Genomic DNA, 23,757 nt, shown 5'->3' on the forward strand with positions numbered 1-23,757 from the left:
CATGAGTCTTGTTTATAAGACTAAACAACCTTGTGGTTCTCCATACACCTATGACTACAATTTGCAACTACTCTAAGCATGCTATCCCTTTGAGGGGTACACCCATCTCAGCCATTCATGGCTGAGATCTTAATACCCAGGGTCGGACTGGCCCACCAGAGTACCAGAGGATCCTCCGGTGGGCCCAAGCTCAGACAGTAATGAACCCATAATAAAACAGGGCTCTTAAGGTCCTATATACACAGAGGGTGGGCCCTCAGAATCATTTACTCTGGTCAGGCCCCAGGGACTTTAGTCCAATGCCGGTAATACAAATTGTATGTAACAGCCAGAGGTGGCTATTGTTGTGGAAACAGCATCTCCCACAGAAATTAAAGGAGGTTAGAAAAACAGGGTAGAACAGTGATCTCTGCTGTTTTTGTAACTCAGGAGCTATGGAAACTGCATAGCTGTTTCCATATCCCTGGTCACCACTGGCTGACACATTCCATGGGACTACCACTTTAACCAGTTTACCCCTTCAAGTCCATCCCATCACTCCAGAGATCTACTGGAACTGTGATGGTGAAGCTGCCCAGTGATACAGATTCACTTTCCCCATAACTGGTATTGTCATTTATCACCTGAACCAGTGACCATTTTAAAAGGTAATCTTCATATTTACTGGAAGTCTACTCATTTATTGTACCTATCATGTCTGAATTTCTTGATGAACTCTACTACAGCATGAGCATGGGGAAGCACTTGCCACAGATCACTATTGGGGAAATATACATTTTTAATAAGGTATAAGCCTATGCGATAGAAGTTCAGTTTATCTAGTATCAACATATTATACTACCATGGGACCATCTGGGTATTAGCATCCGATCACGACCAATGGGCCACATGGTCATCATTATGGAACATTATAGAACGAGAGAAGAACACTAAAAAATTAGCACTTAAACATGCATTGGATCATTAAGTATGGAAACAAAAACAGCAAACACAAAGTGCTAAGCCATCCACAAATCATCCATACAGAATGCTTGGCCAGTTATTGTAGTTTGCCCTTTTTACTTTGATCAGTTCTAATTGTAAAGTATCATTGAGAAAAGTTTACACTTCAATCCAAAAACTGTTGTTTAACCGGCACTCTCCAGCACTGATTTGTCATGGTTGTCTCTACAAACCTTTCAAGCCTCGTCCCCTCCCCCATACCCAAATATTTAAACAATGAACCTTGGACCAGCCGTGTTCCCTTGAATACAGATAGTCTCGGAATAGGAAAGTGTCCCCACCATGGGGTTAGAAGAAAAGAAAATGAGATGTTTCTGGGTTTTTGTAATGTTTATGCCTCTCCTAACCTTTGCTGGTAAGTCATAAAAAGCGATATTACTGTTAGTATAATTTATATTACACTTTTCACTTGATCTATTAAAGAGTCGAGTAACATACTGCTTTAATTCACGACATCTACATACGGTACCAGTGTTTGCTTCTACTCACATTGTATGGTCATAGTCCACATAATCCTCATCTTACACCGGTGAAAATGAAGCCAGGGTACATTCTGTAGGGCAATATGTTAAGCTGGACCTTTCCAACATTCCCCTACCAGATGCAACTGCATGTCTATACAGATTTGTACGTCTGCCATCGACACACATTGAAAGAAATTAACCTGTATGGTAAAGGGTTGTTTCATATACTTGCATTGAAAATCGTAGTTGAGGTGTTTCCTTCACCTCAACTATAGGGCAAAATAACACACACGTCACATATGTTTTGTCTATGGTAGGTATGAGATTAAGGGGAACAAGTGTGTGCTCCAGCCCCAGCTTGTCTATTTTTATTCATATGTAACATATTTCTCTAAATGAACAGTGGTCTGTGTATTTAATTACACCTTTAAAGAAGTTGTCTCACAAAAAAATATTCTATATTTTTTAAACCAGCACCTGATCTGAATAATGTTGTAATTGGATGCAATTAAAAATTTAGAATAGCCACTGACTGAGTAATTCACTGAAATCCCTCTGTATAGCGCCACCTGCTGTTTGCCCTTTTTCTAAATTCTCTGTCCAGCTAACAGAGGGTGACATACTGTACATGCTCCGTTTCATTGTTCAACTGCCACCAGCTGCAGCAGAAAGGACACGTCCCCTAAACTGCCAGCTTGAAATAAATCTAGAACAATTGTAGCCACGAATGGGCAATGAGTAATTCACTGAAAGCCCTCTGTATAGCGCCACCTGCTGTTTGCCCTTTTTCTAAATTCTCTGTGCAGCTAACTGAGGGTGACATACTGTACATGCTCCGTTTCATTGTTCAACTAACACCAGCTGCAGCAGAAAGGACACGTCCCCTAAGCTGCCAGCTTGAAATAAATCTAGAAGAATAATTGTAGCCACGAATGGGCAACGAGTAATTCACTGAAATCCCTCTGTATAGCGCCACCTGCTGTTTGCCCTTTTTCTAAATTCTCTGTGCAGCTAACTGAGGGTGACATACTGTACATGCTTCGTTTCATTGTTCAGCTGCCACCAGCTGCAGCAGAAAGGACACGTCCCCTAAGCTGCCAGCTTGAAATAAATCTAGAAGAACAATTGTAGCAACGAATGGGCAGATCTCTGTATACATATGAGGTACAGGGCTAGGTCTAGCTTTGTTAGAGATTGTCATATACTATCTGATCTCTGATTTTCATTTTTTTTTTACTTATTTTTTAATTAAATTAGATGTGTAATATACACAAGTATAACTGAGCTGATACTGTACAAATATAACTAGCTAAAGACGCAATGTATGATATAACATCGTCACAGGGTCATACCTGATTGTTGCTGAATTTAATGACGTGTGTGTTATTTTTACATGTTTTATTGCTCCAATACATCTAAAATAAAAGATGCGCTAAGTTGCAAATAGTATTAAATACAAATATCCTTCTCTTTTGTGTACACAGCACCTATGCAGAGCTATGTGTCTAGTCTTATGCTGCAGTCAAGTGTTGCTCTGTTTCTTTTCCTCCTTTTTTATTATGCAACAGAAAGAAGAAGAGAGGACAGATGAATGGGAGCAACATATAACTGCAGGGTAAGACTATACAGGGTTTGCCCTTAAAGGGGTTGTCCAGTTTTAGTATGGGCTGCAGCCAATCACTGGCCGCAGCAGTGCACCAAAGAGTCTGGTGATTGGCTGCAGCAGCACTCTTTAGAACCCCCAAACCTTTTCTGAACCGCTAAGGATTTGTTCACCTTGAATACTGTGGGCCCACTTGCTATTTAGCCCCACTGAATGGAGCTAAACCACGAAAGGACACCAATTGTGGCTTCCAGTGGTGTTGCAGCTTAAAACCGCCAGCTCTGCATAATGGCAGCCAAAACTTACATTGAAAACAATGGAGGTCATTTATCAAAGAGCAGCGTTTTACGCCAAACTTTGATACCCCTTGTGCTGCCGGAGGATGCACTTAATTCATGTGGTGGCCGAGGCTCTGTCTTAAATTAGGGGAATCCTCTGGCAGACTGTGCCTAGATTGAAATCTACAAACCGGATTCCTAAAAAGTTGGGACACTATACAAATCGTGAATAAAAACTGGATGCAATGATGTGGAGGTGCCAACTTCTAATATTTTTTTCAGAATGGAACATAAATCGCGGAACAAAAGTTTAAACTGAGAAAATGTAAAATTTTAAGGGAAAAATATGTTGAATCAGAATTTCATGGTGTCAACAAATCCCCAAAAAGTTGGGACATGGCCATTTTCACCACTGTGTGGCATCTCCCCTTCTTCTTATAACACTCAACAGACGTCTGGGGACCGAGGAGACCAGTTTCTCAAGTTTAGAAATAGGAATGCTCTCCCATTCTTGTCTAATACAGGCCTCTAACTGTTCACTCATCTTGGGCCTTCTTTGTTGCACCTTCCTCTTTATGATGCGCCAAATGTTCTCTATAGGTGAAAGATCTGGACTGCAGACTGGCCATTTCAGTACCCGGATCCTTCTCCTACACAGCCATGATGTTGTGATTGATGCAGAATGTGGTCTGGCATTATCTTGTTGAAAAATGCAGGGTCTTCCCTGAAAGAGATGACGTTTGGATGGGGAGCATATGTTGTTCTAGAACCTGAATATATTTTTCTGCATTGATGGTGCCTTTCCAGACATGCAAGCTGCCCATGCCACACGCACTCATGCAACCCCATACCATCAGAGATGCAGGCTTCTGAACTGAGCGTTGATAACAACTTGGGTTGTCCTTGTCCTCTTTGGTCCGGATGACATGGCTTCCCAGATTTCCAAAAAGAACTTCAAATCGTGACTCGTCTGACCACAGAACAGTCTTCCATTTTGCCAGACTCCATTTTAAATGATCCCTGGCCCAGTGATAACGCCTGAGCTTGTGGATCTTGCTTAGAAATGGCTTCTTCTTTGCACTGTAGAGTTTCAGCTGGCAACGGCGGATGGCACGGTGGATTGTGTTCACTGACAATGGTTTCTGGAAGTATTCCTGAGCCCATTCTGTGATTTCCTTTACAGTAGCATTCCTGTTTGTGGTGCAGTGTCATTTAAGGGCCCGGAGATCACGGGCATCCAGTGTGGTTTTACCGCCTTGACCCTTACGCACAGAGATTGTTCCAGATTCTCTGAATCTTCGGATGATGTTATGCACAGTTGATGATGATAGATGCAAAATCTTTGCAATTTTTCGCTGGGTAACACCTTTCTGATATTGCTCCACTATCTTTCTGAGCAACATTGTGGGAATTGGTGATCCTCTACCCATCTTGGCTTCTGAGAGACACTGCCACTCTGAGAAGCTCTTTTTATACCCAATCATGTTGCCAATTGACCTAATTAGTGGTAATTGGTCTTCCAGCTCTTCGTTATGCTCAAATTTACTTTTTCCAGCCTCTTATTGCTACTTGTCCCAACTTTTTGGGGATTTGTTGACACCGTGAAAATTTGAATCAACGTATTTTTCCTTTAAAATGATACATTTACTCGGATTAAACGTTTGATCTGTCATCTATGTTCTATTACAAATAAAATATTGACATTTGCCATCTCCACATCATTGCATTCCGTTTTTATTCACAATTTGTTTATTGTCCCAACTTTTTGGGAATCCGGTTTGTACTGGAGCAGATCTCATTTGTCATTTACTCCTGGAAACAGGTTTAAAGAGGACCTTTGACTAGTTTAAAAGCGAAAAACTAACTATATCAGTGGGCAGAGCGGCGCCCAGGGGTCCCCCTGCACTTACTAGTATGTCTGGGCACCGCTCCGTTCGCCCGGTATAGGCTCCGGTGTCTGCAGCTCCCTCTGTTGTACTGGGCGGAGTCCCAGGCTATGAGCTGTGCGCTGCGATAGGCCAGCGCTGCAGCAAGGGACACGCCTAATACAAAAAATCTGTCCAGTACAACAGAGGGAGCTGCAGACACCGGAGCCTATACCGGGAGAACGGAGCGGTGCCCAGACATACTAGTAAGTGCAGGGGCACCCCTGGGCGCCGCTCTGCCCACTGATATAGTTAGTTTTTAGTTTCTAAACTAGTGAAAGGCCCTCTTTAAATGTTGGGGAATTTGCAGGGGCCGGCCCCCACCACTCCTCAGTGGCAAGGATGGTGTAAAAACATTGCTCCTCCACTTAGGTGCAAATTTGCTCAATGGAAAAGTGTGACTGTATTATACCAAAAACGGACATAAAGGGCCATGATAAATGAGCCCCAATGGGTGGTGGACACCAGAATTTTTGGCACAGAATCCGCTGATGTCGGGGGGAGTGAAGGGTTGAGCATGTTGGATTTCAACATGCCCAATCCTTTTGTTAAAGAGGTTGTCCCGGCTTTTAATATTGATTTCATCAGGATAGGTCATCAATATCAGATCAGCGAGGGTCTGACACTGGGCACTCCAGCCAATCAGCAGTGTGCACGTGCCGTCTCCATTCTCTCTTCCTGCTCGCCACTTTATGTCTATGGGCCAGCAGCAGCGGACAGGAAGAGAGACAGGAGATGGCGTGTGCCGTCTCCTCATACAGCTGGTCGACGGGGGTCCTGGTTGTCGAACTGTAGAAAAACTGTAGAAAAAGCCTAGACAACTCCTTTAAGGAAATCATCCACCCACCACAAGTGTCTGGCAGCAGCCTTCTCCCCTTTCCATTAACAACACATGCATGCTCAGCCACGCAGGATGATCGGGACAGAAAACTGTCAGCTGAACAAACACTCAGCCGACAGTTATCTTAGGTGCATAGTCAGCTTTAGAATGTGGTGTCAGAGATATTCATATTAATCACTGAGTGGTACCAAAAAGTACTCATAACCCTAAGTACACTCTGAGGCCCCTTGTAGACGAGCGTGCCCGGATTAGGTCCGTATGCGTTGCGTCTGCGATCAGGGAAAATCGTGCGAGTATGTACACAATTGCAGTCAGTTTTGACTGCGATTGCGTTCCGACGTTCAATTTTTATCGCGTGGGTGCAATGTGTTTTGCACGTACGTGATGAAAAACTGACTGTGGTACCCAGACCCGAACCCGGACTTCTTCACTGAAGTTCGGGTTTGGGTTAGGTGTTCTATAACATGGTTATAAGGGAAAATAATAACATTCTTAATACAGAATACTTACTAAAATGTGGCTTTAGGGGATAAAATAAATAAATCAAATTAACTCACCTCATCCTGTTGTTCGCGCAGCCGGCCTCTTCTTTTTTCTTCTTTCAGTACCTGCAAAAGGACCTTTGATGACATAATCACGCTCGACATTTTAGTAAGCATTCTGTATTAAGAATGTTATTATTTTCCTTTATAATCATGTTATAAGGGAAAAAAGGGAAAATAATACAGTAAATTGACTTTTATCAATTTACTGACATCATCTCCTAGCAAGCATGCGTGAAAATCGCACCGCATCTGCACTTGCTCGCGGATGCTTGCGACTTTCACCCAGAACCTTTCATTTCTATGGGGCCTGCGCTGCGCACCGCTCATCTGAACAGCCCCATTGAAGTGAATGGGTCCGGATTCAATGCGCTCACCTCACGTATTGCACCCGCACAGAATTCTAGCCCGTGTGAAAGGGGCCTAAATGACTGCAGATGTGATCTCATTAGACTGGGTCTTGCCACAAGAGGGTGTAAAAGTGCTTTCCTGCTGCCCTAGGCTCTCAGAGGCTACTTTTGAGTAGTGTATTTATGGATGCAACTTGTAATTCTGTTTACAGCTAATCACAAGCAAGAAAAATATTGATATATACATAAAAGTTTCTAAAACTCGGTCTCATTATCCAGTACATTATACTGTATGTGTGCATATAAACCTGCTATATTGCTTATGTGAACATACATTTGAGATAGCTGATAGTATTTTCTCCTGGCGCCAGCAGACATATTTGAAACACAGCCAATCATGTAACCCTATTTCAGTGAGGAGAGGGGAATATGCTTCTGCTGACACGTTTGGCAGCATCAGAGCAGAGGATTTGGCATATTAAAATCCACTTGTCAGTCTTTCCTGTCGAAATCCACACATTTCACAGAATTTTATCTAATTTAGATAAGTATGAATGGTGGGTCTAACACTGTCCTTTCTAGTTTTCATACAGTCTAAAGAGGCCAATACTGTGCTGAGGAGTCGCACAAGGAGAGCTAACAGTATATTCGAGGAGTTCAAAACAGGATCTCTGGAACGAGAGTGCCATGAAGAAATATGTTCTTATGAGGAAGCCAGGGAAATCTTTAAGGATGACAGACGTACGGTAATATTCTGGTTGCCATATTTATCCTGTGAGCCATCAATAAAACAAGCATGACATTTTAGATGCAGTTTATGTAGGGGTATATAGGGCCTTTCTGTGTCTACATCAACCCTCTTACTGACCTGTTACATGTGGCTGACCTGTTACATGTGCACTTGGCAGATGAAGGGATCTGTGTTGGTCCCATGTTCATATGTGCCCCTATTGCAGCTCTTTCTAAAACTGCCGCACCCTCTCCACTTTGACTTTAGAAGTCAGGACCAGGTGTGATGATGTTTACACTGTCTGGACCTGTCAATCAGAGATGGCAGAGCCTGTAGGAGTAACTCCCCCATTGCTCCTAGAGGATCATTATGAACACATATGAACATGGGATCTACACAGATGCCTTCAGCTGTCAAGCATACATGTAACAGGTCAACCAGTTTCATAGGTACAAATCTGATGACAGGCGCCCTTTAACCCCTTAGCGCTATATGACGTGTGTACTCCTCAGCGAGCACTGCTACTTAGTGCTCCATGACGAGTACACTTGTCATGGCACTGTCACCATGTCTATAGACATGGTGACAGTGCTGAGACCCTGGCTGTTACTCACAGCCAATGAGGGCAGTCCAGGGCCGGTGATTGCTGTGATTGGCTTGTCTGTACAGACTAGCCAATCACACGATCCTAATGCCAGCTGAAAGGTTCTGATCCCCACAGTCTTTGACTGTGGGGGTTTGAACCTTCTTAAATGTACAGTACAGACCAAAAGTTTGGATCTTCTCATTTAAAGAGTTTTCTTTATTTTCATGATTTTGAAAATTGTAGATTCACACTGAAGGCATCAAAAGGCATCAAAACTATGAATTAACACATGTGGAATTATATAAATAACAAAAAAGTGTGAAAAAACTGAATATATGTCATATTCTAGGTTCTTCAAAGTAGCCACGTTTTTCTTTGATTACTGCTTTGCGCACTCTTGGCATTCTCTTGATGAGCTTCAAGAGGTAGTCACCTGAAATGGTTTTCACTTCACAGGTGTGCCCTGTCAAGTTTAGTAAGTGGGATTTCTTGCCTTATAAATGGGGTTGGGACCATCAGTTGCATTGTGGAGAAGTCAGGTGGATACACAGCTGATAGTCCTACTGAATAGACTGTTAGAATTTGTATTATGGCAAGAAAAAAGCAGCTAAGTAAAGAAAAACGAGTGGCCATCATTACTTTAAGAAATGAAGGTCAGTCAGTCCGAAAAATTGGGAAAACTTTGAAAGTGTCGCCAAGTGCAGTCACAAAAACCATAAAGAGCTACAAAGAAACTGGCTCACATGCGGACCGCCCCAGGAAAGGAAGACCAAGAGTCACCTCTGCTGCGGAGGATAAGTTCATCCGAGTCACCAGCCGCAGAAATCGCAGGTTAACAGCAGCTCAGATTAGAGACCAGGTCAATGCCACACAGAGTTCTAGCAGCAGACACATCTCTAGAACAACTGTTAAGAGGAGACTGTGTGAATCAGGCCTTCATGGTAGAATATCTGCTAGGAAACCACTGCTAAGGACAGGCAACAAGCAGAAGAGACTTGTTTGGGCTAAAGAACACAAGGAATGGACATTAGACCAGTGGAAATCTGTGCTTTGGTCTGATGAGTCCAAATTTGAGATCTTTGGTTCCAACCACCGTGTCTTTGTATGACGTAGAAAAGGTGAACGGATGGACTCTACATGCCTGGTTCCCACCGTGAAGCATGGAGGAGAAGGTGTGATGGTGTGGGGGTGCTTTGCTGGTGACACTGTTGGGGATTTATTCAAAATTGAAGGCATACTGAACCAGCATGGCTACCACAGCATCTTGCAGCGGCATGCTATTCCATCCGGTTTGCGTTTAGTTGGACCATCCTTTATTTTTCAACAGGACAATGACCCCAAACACACCTCTAGGCTGTGTAAGGGCTATTTGACCATGAAGGAGAGTGAAGGGGTGCTGTGCCAGTTTACCTGGCCTCCACAGTCACCGGACCTGAACCCAATCAAGATGGTTTGGGGTGAGCTGGACTGCAGAGTGAAGGCAAAAGGGCCAACAAGTGCTAAGCATCTCTGGGAACTCCTTCAAGACTGTTGGAAGACCATTTCAGGTGACTACCTCTTGACGCTCATCAAGAGAATGCCAAGAGTGTGCAAAGCAGTAATGAAAGCAAAAGGAGGCTACTTTGAAGAACCTAGAATATGACATATTTTCAGTTGTTTCACACTTTTTTGTTATGTATATAATTCCACATGTGTTAATTCATAGTTTTGATGCCTTCAGTGTGAATCTACGATTTTCATAGTCATGAAAATAAAGAAAATTCTTTGAATGAGAAGGTGTGTCCAAACCTTTGGTCTGTACTGTATGTATATGTATATATAATATCCCCTCATTTCAGGATGGCCAGCAGCAGCATTGCTGATCCCACTCCCTCCCCCCCCCCCCAATCTTTTTCAGGATGGCTTAGCGCTTGCAGGGTGTCAGCTGTAACATACTGCTGACACTCTGCTTGAAACATCGCTTTTTGCACCAATGTCGGCCATTTAACCCCTTCCATGCTGCGGTCCATAGGGACCACTTTATGGAAGGGGTTAACCGAGGGAGGGAGCTCCCTCCCTCTCCCATCGGGCCACTGCTGTGGTGTGGCAACGGCCCAATGCTTGATGGGTTAACTGAGGCAGTGTCCCAATGATTACCATGGCAACCGGACACCTTTACAGGCATCTGGCTTGCCATGGTATATCTAAGCCTGATCAGGCTCCTGCTAAAGGCAGGAGCCTGATCAGGCTTACTGTGAATGACAATACACTGCAGTATACTATACAGTGTACTGCAGTGTATTGAAGAGCCATCAGACCCACTGGATCTTCAAGAACCAAGTGGGTCTGGGTCAAGAAAGTGTTTAAAAAAAGTGAAAACAGTAAAAGAAAAGTAATTTCTTCCTATATCCGCACATTTATAATTGATTAAAAATGTAAAAAATAAAAAACACTGCACATGTTTGGTATCACAGTATCCGTAATGACCTAATCTATAAAAGGATCATGTTACTATCACGGTGAATGCCATAAAAAAGAGAGAAAAACTATGATCGGATTGAAATTTTGCCCACCTCACTTCCCAAAAAATGGTATTGAAAGTATAGCAATCAAAAATGTCTTATGTACCAATCAAACTATCACCGAATCCTGCCCAAATAATTAGCTCCTACAATTGCCCAAAAAATAAATAAAAATATGGCTTTCAGAATATGGAGACACATTTTTTTTTTTCCTAAAATGCTTTTATTGTGTAAAACCAAAATAAATAAAAAATTAGACATATTATGTATCGCCACGTCCGTAACGCCCTGCTCTATAAAAATATCACGCACTCTACCCCCAAAAGGTAAATGCCATAAAAATAAATAAAATCTGTGCCAAAAAAGCTATTTTTTGTCACCTTACATCAGAGAAAGTGTAATATTATGCGATCAAAAAGACAAATATACCCCAAAATAGTACCAATAAAACAGTCATCTCTTCCTACAAAAAATTAGCCCCTACATAAAACAATTGCCTTAAAAAAATAAAAATAATATGGCTTTCAGAAAATGGAGACACAAAATATTTTTTTTTCTCAAATGCTTTTATTGTGTAAAACCAGAATAAATAAACAAAAATAGACATATTAGGTATCGCTGCATCCGTAACGACCTGCTCTATAAAAATATCACATGATCTACCCCCTAAGGTGAATGCTGTAAAAGAAAATGAAATCCATGCCAAAACAACAAATTTTTTGGTCTACTTGCCCCATAAAGTGTAATATTGAATGATCAAAAATCTTGTACCCAAAATTGATACCCCCAAAAAATTTCAACTCTTCCTGCAAAAAACAAAATCCCTACACTACATGATTGGCAGAAAAATAGAAAAAATATGTCTTTCAGAAAATGGATACACAAAAACATGTTTTGTTTTTTTTTTCAAAAATGCTTTATTATGTAAAACTGAACAAAGCAAAAATGTTTTTGGATATTGTCACGTCCAGAACAACCTGCTCTATAAAGATATCACGTGATCTAACCTGTTAGGTGAACATTATGAAAAAACAAAAACCGTGCCAGAACCTTGCCTCACAAAAGTGTAATATAAAGCGATCCAAAATCATATGTACCCTTAAATAGTATCAACAAAACTGTCACCTAATCCCATAGTTTCCAAAATGGGGTTACTTTTTTATTGTTTCTACTGAAGGATGCATCAGGGGCACGCCTTTCCTTTTGTGCCCTGCCGTGTGCCCTTACAGCAGTTTACGGCCACATGTGGGGTGTTTCTGTAAACTGCAGAATAAGGGTAATAGATTTTGAGTTTTATTTGACTGTTAACGCTTCATGTGTTAGAGGAAAAATGGATTAAAATGCGAAATCTGCAAAAAAAAAGGGAAATTTAGAAATTTTATCTCCATTTTCCTTTAATTCTTGTGGAACACCTAAAGGGTTAACAAAGTTTGTAAAATAAGTTTTGAATAATAACTTGAAGTTTCTAAATTGGGGCCATTTATGACTTCATAACTGAACTGGTCCTTAAAAAAGTGGGTTTTGGAAATTTTAACATCCTAAAATAAAATGAAATTTACAAAATGATGCCAACATAGAGTAGACATATGGGGAATGTTAAGTAAATATTTTATGAGGTATCACTATCTGCCTTAAAAGAAGAGAAATTAAATTTAGAAAATTATGAATTTTCCCTATTTTCTGTAAATTTTGGATTTTCTATAAATATATTGGCTCAAATTTACTACTACCATTTTTCACCTTAAGGACCAACAGGTATGGCTATACTAAGCAACAGCATGCTTAAACCTTTAACCTATGTGTCACGAGAAAACTGTTTCAGAATGGCATGTATAAGTAAATGTGTTCTAAAGTTATTACCACATAAAGTGACACAGGTTTCCATAGTCATGGCCTGGTCCTTAAGGTGAAAAATGTCCTTAAAGGTTTAAGCATGCTGTTGCTTAGTATAGCCATACCTGTTGGTCCTTAAGGTGAAAAATGGTAGTAGTAAATTTGAGCCAATATATTTATAGAAAATCCAAAATTTACAGAAAATAGGGAAAAAATGTCCTTAAAGGGTTAAGCATGCTTATTCCCCAAAATATCACCCCTGAGGCCACTTTTTACCACCCAAAATAATATAACAACAAATATATACTGCATACTGTTAAAACTCTAGACCTTCAGGGGTATAATATTAACCCATAACCATCCTGGACAGCCATGTATAAGGTGTATCAACATGTAAACATGTGATTTGTCCTTTAGGTAGAAAGTATATAATGAGTGAAATTTTAATTGATATATAACTACAGTATATATTACTTATGACTATATATATATATATATATATATATATATATATATATATATATATATATACAGTACAGACCAAAAGTTTGGACACACCTTCTCATTCAAAGAGTTTTCTTCATTTTCATGACTATGAAAATTGTAGATTCACACTGAAGGCATCAAAACTATGAATTAACACATGTGGAATTATATACATAACAAAAAGGTGTGAAACAACTGAAAATATGTCATATTCTAGGTTCTTCAAAGTAGCCACCTTTTGCTTTCATTACTGCTTTGCACACTCTTGGCATTCTCTTGATGAGCGTCAAGAGGTAGTCACCTGAAATGGTCTTCCAACAGTCTTGAAGGAGTTCCCTGAGATGCTTAGCACTTGTTGGCCCTTTTGCCTTCACTCTGCGGTCCAGCTCACCCCAAGCCATCTCGATTGGGTTCCGGTCCGGTGAATGTGGAGGCCAGTTCATCTGGTGCAGCACCCCATCACTCTCCTTCATGGTCAAATTGCCCTTACACAGCCTAGAGGTGTGTTTGGGGTCATTGTCCTGTTGAAAATTAAATGATGGTCCAACTAAACAAAAACCCGATGGAATAGCAAGATGCTGTGGTAGCCATGCTGGTTCAGTATGCCTTTAATTTTGAATAAACCCCAACAGTGTCAACAGCAAAGCACCATCACACCTCCTCCTCCATGCTTCACGGTGGGAACCAGGCATGTAGAGTCCACCCGTTCACCTTTTCTGCGTCGCACAAAGACACGGTGGTTGGAACCAAAGATCTCAAATTTGGACTCATCAGACCAAAGCACAGATTTCCTTTGGTATAATGTCCATTCCTTGTGTTCTTTAGCCCAAACAAGTCTCTTCTGCTTGTTGCCTGTCCTTAGCAGTGGTTTCCTAGCAGATATTCTACTATGAAGGCCTGATTCACACAGTCTCCTCTTAACAGTTGTTCTAGAGATGTGTCTGCTGCTAGAACTCTGTGTGGCATTGACCTGGTCTCTAATCTGAGCTGCTGTTAACCTGCGATTTCTGCGGCTGGTGACTCGGATGAACTTATCCTCCGCAGCAGAGGTGACTCTTGGTCTTCCTTTCCTGGGGCGGTCCGCATGTGAGCCAGTTTCTTTGTAGCGCTTGATGGTTTTTGTGACTGCACTTGGGGACACTTTCAAAGTTTTCCCAATTTTTCGGACTGACTGACCTTCATTTCTTAAAGTAATGATGGCCACTCATTTTGCTTTACTTAGCTGCTTTTTTCTTGCCATAATACAAATTCTAACAGTCTATTCAGTAGGACTATCAGCTGTGTATCCACCTGACTTCTCCACAACGCAACTGATGGTCCCAACCCCATTTATAAGGCAAAAAAATCCCATTTATTAAACCTGACAGGGCACACCTGTGAAGTGAAAACCATTTCAGGTGACAACCTCTTGAAGCTCATCAAGAGAATGCCAAGAGTGTGAAAAGCAGTAACCAAGCAAAAGGTGGCTACTTTGAAGAACCTAGAATATGACATATTTTCAGTTGTTTCATACTTTTTGGATAAGTATATAATTCCACATGTGTTAATTCATAGTTGTGATGCCTTCAGTGTGAATCTACAATTTCCATAGTCATGAAAATAAAGAAAACTCTTTGAATCTGTACTTTTGGTCTGTACTGTATATATATATATATATATATATATATATATATATATATATATATATAAAATATGTGTATAAAACAAGGGCTAATGAGAAATCATATTTTTTTTTCTCTGTAGAAAGAATTTTGGAGGATATACACAGGTATGTTGTAAAGTTAATTCAACATCTATCATCTCTATGGTTATATGCTTATATATATATTATACATCGAGTCTTACCTCTTCACAGATGTGAACCAATGCCTTTCCAATCCTTGTAATAATGGTGGAACCTGCTATGATGAGTATCAGTCATATATGTGTCTGTGTCCTGAGGGATACGAGGGCAGAAACTGTGAAACAAGTAAGTTTTTTTTCCAAAGGATAAATAAGACTCTGTTCACATTACAATTATGGCTTGTATGAATAATAGAAGCCATAACACAGTGCCTGTCGTATGGCACATAAAAACAGTCCAACGGTCCTTATTCACTTATAATGGAGCCCATTGTGGTTCTGTTGAGATTTCCATCATTTTCGTGGCAAGAATATTGCTGAATGCTACAATATTCTTGTCAAAAGATGAAACCCCTGATGGAGGCTCATAGCCTGCCTCGTGCTGCTTAAACTATTATCTAGAGAGGGACCCCAATTCTTTTTTTCTCATTGCATAGTATTTTTTTGATTGTTGGTCCCATGTTCCTGAAAATGGAGTCATGAAGTAGAAGGAACTGGTCTCATCACAGTGGTTCTCAGAGCAGTGGTTGACACCTTTGCAGAACCTCTGGCCACGTGGGTCCACCCCTTGTTGAGATCCTGCTGTATAAAGTTAGTTTTTGGGCAGAGGGTAATGTCCAGCTGATTTTGAGGAGACCAAACATCTAGTCTGCAAGCATGTGAGTTTAGAAGGGATATATCTGGCTGTAGACATGAGCCAACTGTTGGACAAACAATCATTCAGTGGACAGCTTGCTCCCTGGACTCTACCATAAACACATCTTTTGTCATCTCTCGGGATAGTACATTGTGTAGTTGGAATATTGAGAACATTTTGTTCTTTTCTACAGATAGAAATGACACACTGAAGTGTGAATATGAGAATGGAGAGTGTGAGCAATTATGTCATGATACAGCCACAATACGAAACTGCTCATGTATGGAGGGGTATGCTCTAGCAGAAGATGGTACATCATGCATCCCTACAGGTCAGTAGAATAAGATGCCTAATGGAAAATCATTCATTTCAGTGGGGGAGATGAATTGCTTATGGACTGGCAAATATATAAAACCACTGAGAAAATTCTAATGCGATTCAAGTAGTTGTGTCTGTGTGCATTCTCTTTTGTATTTCACTGTTTCCAATGCTTGCTTAACAGTGGAATATCCATGTGGACAGATACCAGTTTTGAGAAAGAAAAAAACAAAAGGTCGAATCGTTGGAGGTGAAGAGTGTCCAAAAGGAGAGTGTCCCTGGCAGGTATTATTAACGTGAATGTTATTTGAGTGTATTAATAGTCCAGCTGATACATCAAATCATACCCTCAGCTTCTTAGCTTAGCCCGCACTACAGTGACGGGCAGGCAGTTATTGGGAAGAAATGGTCCTTTCTCAATAATTGTCTGCTCCATCAAACCATCTACAGTGTCTTGAAAAAGTATTCATATCCCTTGAACTTTTTCAAATTTTTTCACGTTACACTCACAAACAATGGGGTCATATTGCTAGGCTATTCCCCCATTGTCTGATAGGTGCTGGTCCCACCTCTGGGACCTGCACCTACAAGGAGAACATAGTGGGGAGAGCTGTGGCTGGAGGACCCCGGGTTTCCCGGGGTTCGTCCACCCCCAAGCGCTGCTCCCCGCTGCTTCCATACAAGTGAATGGGAGCGCACCATGCACGCAAGGCCCCTGCTCCTATTAATTTCTCGTTGTAGATGCGGGTCCTTATAAGACAATGGGGGCATATCCTAGCGATATGCCCCCATTGAATGTGATGGTAAAACCCCTTTAAATGTACTTTATTGGGATTTTATGTGATAGAACAACATAAAGTAGCAAGTAGCAAGTATGTGTAATGTGGAAAGAAAATAATACGGAAAAAAAATTATAAAAAAAAAAGTGTGGTGTGCATTTGTATTCAGCCCCCCTGTACTCTAATACACGTAAATAAAATCTAGTGCAACCAATTGCCTTCAGAAGTTACCTAATTAGTAAATAGAGTGTGCAATTTATTCTCAGTATAACTACAGCCGTTCTGTGAGGTTTGTTAGAGAACATTTTTTTTTTTTTAATCAGACCATTTTTTATTAAAGATTTTTAAGAACACATCAAAATCAATGTATAAGAGTATACCGTACATATACAGTTCCAAACAACAAGTACAAAACACCTACCATCCCCTCCCCCACCCAAACCTTCCTATGCAGTGAGAACAAATATACATATTCCACTGACCTTCGAACATTTTAATTGTTCAAGGACATTAGTGATCAAACAGCCTCATGAAAACCAAGGAGCACACCAGACAAGTCAGGGATAAAGATGTGGAGAAGTGTAAACAATATCCCAAGCTCTGAACATCTCACAGAGCACTGTTCAATCCATCATCAGAAAATGGAAGTAGTAAGGCACAACTGCAAGCCTACCAAGACATGGTCGTTCACATAAACTGACAGCCCAGGCAAGGAGAATCTGTCTACAGGACAACTTTTAGTTGTGTACTACGCAAATTTGGCTTTTATGGAAGACTGACAAAAAGAAAGCCTTTTTTTTTTAAAGCAAGCCATAAGAAGTCCCGTTTGCAGTTTGCCACAAGCCATGTAGGGGACACAGCAAATATGTGATAGAAGGTGCTCTTGTCAGATGAGACCAAAGTTGAACTTAGGTAGCTTAGTGGTAGGACCCCTTGCCATGCTGAGAACCGTGACGTGGTGCATGTTGGGCTCCGATATCTTCCTGACAGGAATATATTGGCAAAAGTCTCAGCTTTTAATATCTGCATTTATGACTAGCCAGTATAGTCAGTGGCATATCCGTTTGGTGCATTTCTTTTGTGATTTATCCAAAGTTGAACTTTTTGGCCTAAATGCAAAACGCTACGTGTGGCAGAAAACTTACCATCATCCTGTGGGGATGCTTTTCTTCAGCAGGGACAGGGAATTTGGTCAGAGTTGAAGGGAAGTTGGTTGGAGCTAAATACAGGGCAATCCTGGAGGAAAACCTGATAGAGACTGCAAAAGACTTGAGACTGGGGTGGAGGTTCACCTTCCAGCAGGACCCTAAACATACAGCCAGAGCTACAATGGAATGGTTTAGATCAAAGCATATTAGAATGGCCCTGTCAAAGTCTAGACCTAAATCTCATTGAGAATCTGTGTCAAGACTTGAAAATTTGCTGTTCACAGACACTCTCTAGCCTATCTGACTGAGCATCCTCTAGATGTGCAAAGCTCATAGAGAAATACCCCAAAAGACTTCCAGCTGTAATTGCAGTGAAAGGTGGTCCTACAAAGTCTTGACTCAGGGTGGCTGAATACAAATACACACCACTGATTTTTATTTATTAAAAATTTTGAAAACCATGTATCATTTTCTTATCACTGCACATATACTTGCTACTTTGTGTTGGTCTATCACATAAAACCCCCATAAAATATATTGAAGTTTGTGGCTGTAATGTGAAAAATGTGGAAAAGTTCAAGGGGTATGAATACTTTTTCAAGGCACTGTAAATCCACTCTGAGTCCTCCCATATCAGTAGCCCTCTTATTATGATCACAGGCAAGATTACAATTATAAAACAAGATCACAGCATTCACAACAGGAGCAATGACTTCTGCACAGGTCACAGAGCATGTCTAGAACACTCTCACATAGAAGTCAATGAACACCCCTTGTCTATTGTGCTTGATGATCGATGTGGCTCCTATAAAGTACATCTCCACATGCCATAATCATGTTCAGAAAAAAGAAAAATCTACAATCACAAAATAAATAAGGATTAGAAAAGAGTATATGTGTCACTATCTAGTTTTAAAGTCTCTTTAATTCAAGAAATCGCTTTCTACTGCCTGTAACATTTCCCATGATACATTCCCAAGGCATGACCAGATACATTCCCAAGGCATGACCAGATACATTCCCAAGGCATGACCAGATACATTCCCAAGGCATGACCAGATACATTCCCAAGGCATGACCAGATACATTCCCAAGGCATGACCAGATACATTCCCAAGGCATGACCAGATACATTCCCAAGGCATGACCAGATACATTCCCAAGGCATGACCAGATACATTCCCAAGGCATGACCAGATACATTCCCAAGGCATGACCAGATACATTCCCAAGGCATGACCAGATACATTCCCAAGGCATGACCAGATACATTCCCAAGGCATGACCAGCTTACAACTACAAGAAGCTAAAGTTATCATTTTAAAATTGTGAGCAGGGGATGGAGAGCCACCGATTTAGGTCTAAGGCACAAGAGGTGCGGCACACTGTGCCCTGTGCAGCAGCATACATGTCATAGGTGATGTGAAAACTTCAGCCTACTGCAGGGAAGAGCACATATGACTTGCAGGCTGTATCCTTACATTATCTGCAGAACACGGCCTGGAGGAAATTGTATTCCTGGATTGTGCCTGATATTCTATTATTAATCACATTAGACATCATGATTGCAGGGGAAAATTTGAGCTTCTATGCAAAATAGCTCTCCTCAAAGGAAGAAAACTGAGATGGCTACCCTGTAATTCAACATCTGACCCGTTAAAACATTTTATCATGGAGAATTTCCCTAAAGACTTCCTACTATTTGGCTTCCTATAAGGCTGGATTCACATGTTGCCGTGGCTGCAGTGCATTTTTTCCATGGTTTCCTTCATCATTTTTGCTGCACTTTTGAAAAACCAGGCTGAAGTGAACCAAACTTCAGGAAAACGAGTACCCCTATCTACTTGATTACCCTATAGCGGGTAATGGAAAGCATAGAAGGCGACGGTCAATTGAACAAATATGCAAAAGTATCTCCACTAAATACATCAGTGCTTCACACACTGAGAGGCAGACCCCACGAGTGAAGAGCCCTCTAGCTATTGTTAAGGCTCAAAAATGTTTAAAAAATTGTATTCATAATTAGTAAACAGATAATTAATATGTGACTAATGCTAATGTGAGTAATTCAAAACTAATTGCTATTTTGTTTAAATATACTTGCAGGCTAGATTGGTCTTAGGCAGAACAATCTGTGGTGGATCATTAATTGCACCAAACTGGGTAGTCACCGCCGCTCACTGTGTAAAACCTGCTCTAGTAAACAAACTGATAGTCATACTCGGTAAGTAGAAGAATAGCACATATAAAGCTGAAGCAAATGTCTAATGTATAGGACTTAATAGGGGTTTTCTGGTACTTTTAAACGGATGTCATATGATCTTCAGGATAGGCCATCAATATCTGATCAGTGGTGATACGACAGCCAGCATCTCCTCCGATCATCTGCTCTGCAGTAGCTCTGCTGCCAGAACTTCAGCTCCATCCACTGTGTAGTGGACAGTGCCAGTTACTGCAGCACTGCTACTATTCACTTCAATGGGGGCAGTGTCAGCTCCGACTACTACACAATGGATGGAGATGTGTAGTTTCCTTGTCAAAATGACATTCACAATAAATAAGTCACTCTAAGAAACAATAATTTTAGTGTCAAGGTATCCAAAGAAACAATGAAGGAAAGCATACCCCCCAAGAGTTGAATCCCAAATAATTTTAAGCCTTGCCTCATTCTGTTAAAAAAAAAAAAAGAGCAAAAATGAAAAAAAAAAAAACAACAACACCAAGAAACTCTGCTGTTTATGTAAATCTGCTCCACATTTTGGTGAACCAATTTGTGGGATGGTCCTGCTAAAATAGAACTTTTGGGAAGTATGGATTAATCTTCCCCATTTCATGTCTGCATCAACACCATAGTAATATTAAAATAGCAAGGAGTTATGGATTCATGCTTCGATCTCGTCTTGATCCTAGTACAGTAATAAGTTCAAAGTGCATGGATGATAATGTTGAATCTATCTATAACTTTTTAATGCATCTTGCTCTGAAATACTGGATGACTCTACATATGTAGTTTAGAAGAACGTGTCCACAGTGTTTGATACAGAGCACCGAATTATCTGCATCATTAAACTATACAATTTGGATTCCTACAACCACAGCTAGAAGGAACTTAGGATTGTATTGCATACAATTGTATTATTTAATTTTATCAGTTAAAGGGGTTGTCAAGCCTAGCAGCTAACCAATCCATTCATCTGAATCTGTGTCCAATTGAAAAAAAAAAATCTCACTGTCTGCATTTTCACCTTTCCCGTACGATGACCCTATTTCCATCACTTTTTGGTACTGGACTTGGCCCTATTACAGGCCTCATTGGTCACATCTGCTGGAATGGCATTAATGTAGTATTCAAGCACTCATGACAATCTCTTTAACAAGAATCTCATTGATAAGATATGTTCAAGGTATTGTCTGGGAATTTAAAATATGTTGAAGAGCCACTATACTTTCACACGGCTTAATTTTATTTAATACAGATGGGTGTAATTAGCAAATTTCTAAATCAAAATCTGCCTGCATCCACCTGAAAAAAAGGCCTTAAAGTCATGGACCACTAGGGGTCTCACTTTTACCCAATTCACAGTCCACTGACTGCTGTTAGGCTAGATCCATCTCTAGTAACAGAGAAGGCTCACAGGAGATGGGGATGTATCAGAGCTAGCTGAGCTTCTGAGCATGAGAGAAGCCACTCCTCTACATAGCTTTTGATGAAAAAACTCCCTAGAAGAAAACAAATATAGTTGGAATTTAGTGCAGTGAGGTCACTGCTCTAGAGGGCTGGCAGATTCCATAGAAGGGAGACTCCTACCACCTGTGAGAGAAATGCATCTAGTTATGCAGAAGAAACAAGGAGTTATATGGCTGAGGAACACATTAGGGACGCCCAAAAATGACCTATTCCTTTCCGTTATGTTTCTACAATAAAGCATTATGCAAACTTTTTTTTTTTTTAAATCAGGTACACTTTAAAAAAACGTTTTAAATCCACTTCCTCTCCAGAACCACCACTCCACTGGTCTTTATTTACTTGACGTGGAGTGATAACTTTATGTACATCCACCTGTGACAGCTTCAGATTATTTTTTCTTATTTGTAGACAACCCTTTTAAGGTTATTAAAGAATGTTGGCTTTAAAATGGCATGATTGTCAAAGGTGGACATTCATTTGTATATAAATATTTGTAACCTACCGACTGTAAATCTGATGATGATCGTGATGGTGATAATGTTTTTTAACCTTACAGGTGATCACAAGATCAGTGTAGATGAAGGAACTGAACAAGAGCGCAAAGTTGTTCAAATCATAATGCATGAAAAGTATGTTGGGATTAAAACAAACAATGATAATGACATAGCTCTCCTCCGACTGAACAGTACAGTAAACTACACCGACTACGTGGTTCCCCTATGCCTGCCTGACAACCAGTTTGCTATAAATCAACTGCTGCACCAAAGCTCTTTTTCCGTTGTCAGCGGTTGGGGTCGCCTTCTAGAAGGTGGGGCTACTCCTGACACACTAAGGAGGGTAGTTCTGCCTCGAGTGATGACTCAAGAATGTATAGAGAAGACAAAGTTGAATATCACTGCCAATATGTTTTGCGCAGGCTTCACTGATGGCAGCAAGGATTCCTGTAAGGGCGACAGTGGTGGTCCCTATGCCACAAGATATAAAGAAACCTATTACCTCACTGGTATTGTCAGCTGGGGCTTGGGTTGTGCCAAAAAAGAATCATACGGTGTGTATACAAGAGTATCTAAATATAGAGATTGGATGATGGAGAACATGAAGCAAGATTCCAATTAATAATGCACATCAAAGGAGACTTGACAAAACAGAATAAAAAGCTATTTAGTGTACATTATTATCTTACTTCTATAGTGAGATAACGTACTGTATGGTGGCTGGATGTGACAGGCCCGGAGCCTGAGGCTGCACTGCAGAGAGATTCCAAATGAAACGTATCCCTTTCTGATTCTGACTTACTCAATATTTTGTAGTACAGTATGTAGAAAAATCCTATCCTATTGAAGACACTCATTTAAATAGTTGATTAAAGGGGTTTTGCAGATGTTTAGGAAGCACCCAGTATAAGCGGTACATGATCATAATGAAAAAAACACATACATCCCTTTAGAACCCTACACCCCAGCTCCTTCACCAACTATTCTATTGTCCCATGCTGGTCTTTGCTTGCTTGACCACAGCAATGATGGGTCCTACTCCTCAAATGACCATATTAGGGATGTCTATCTATGGTAAGTAATTGGCTGCCATGGTCAACTGTCAAGAACGACATTCCTGAAGCCCAGTAAACTAAGACCATCATGGGGCCAAAGATCTACCAGGGCAGGAGCTGTAGGTAATTTAAAAGGTGAGAACATGTACGTTTTGTATTTCTAGCCATGTGCAGATTTATACTTAATTATACAAGTTTTCAAAAGCCTGCAGTTTATATAGGGTCACTAACCTAAATGTCCTACAAAGGTTGAAAGTGTCATTCTGTATACAGTGTATTACCATACACAACTATTTCAAATACATTTTTTTTTATTTCTGCTTATTTTCAATATATACAAATATAATGGAGCGTTATCATGGGGGATTATTAAAGTCAGTTTTGCTGGAGTCTGTGTTGCCATAATCTGGGACAAATGTATTAAATGGCTCATGATGTTTGATAGATTTGATGCATCTTTAAGACCACTTTCACATCAGTGTTTTTGCTGGATCTGGCAGGGATCAGCAAAAAAGCTTCCGTCATGATAATACAACTGGCTGCATCAGTTCTGAATGGATCAGGCTGTATTATCTCTAAATGACCAAGATGGACCTGTCTCTAAAACCATTGTAAGTCAATGGGTGCTGAATCCGTTTTCTTTTGTGTCTGTCTT

General features: G+C 40.6%; 1 protein-coding gene across 1 annotated transcript; it reads left to right on the forward strand.

Annotated features, from left to right (window-relative positions):
- Window positions 1-1,224: 1,224 nt before the first annotated feature.
- Window positions 1,225-23,491, forward strand: F7 (coagulation factor VII). Its single transcript, XM_044286419.1, has 8 exons — window positions 1,225-1,357; window positions 7,588-7,751; window positions 14,885-14,909; window positions 14,997-15,110; window positions 15,814-15,951; window positions 16,123-16,223; window positions 19,972-20,089; window positions 22,110-23,491. The coding sequence occupies exons 1-8, from the start codon at window positions 1,285-1,287 to the stop codon at window positions 22,667-22,669; spliced, it is 1,293 nt and encodes a 430-aa protein (XP_044142354.1). The 5' UTR covers window positions 1,225-1,284; the 3' UTR covers window positions 22,670-23,491.
- Window positions 23,492-23,757: the final 266 nt, after the last annotated feature.

Source organism: Bufo gargarizans, chromosome 3 (assembly GCF_014858855.1).
Source record: "Bufo gargarizans isolate SCDJY-AF-19 chromosome 3, ASM1485885v1, whole genome shotgun sequence".
NCBI lineage: Eukaryota > Metazoa > Chordata > Amphibia > Anura > Bufonidae > Bufo > Bufo gargarizans.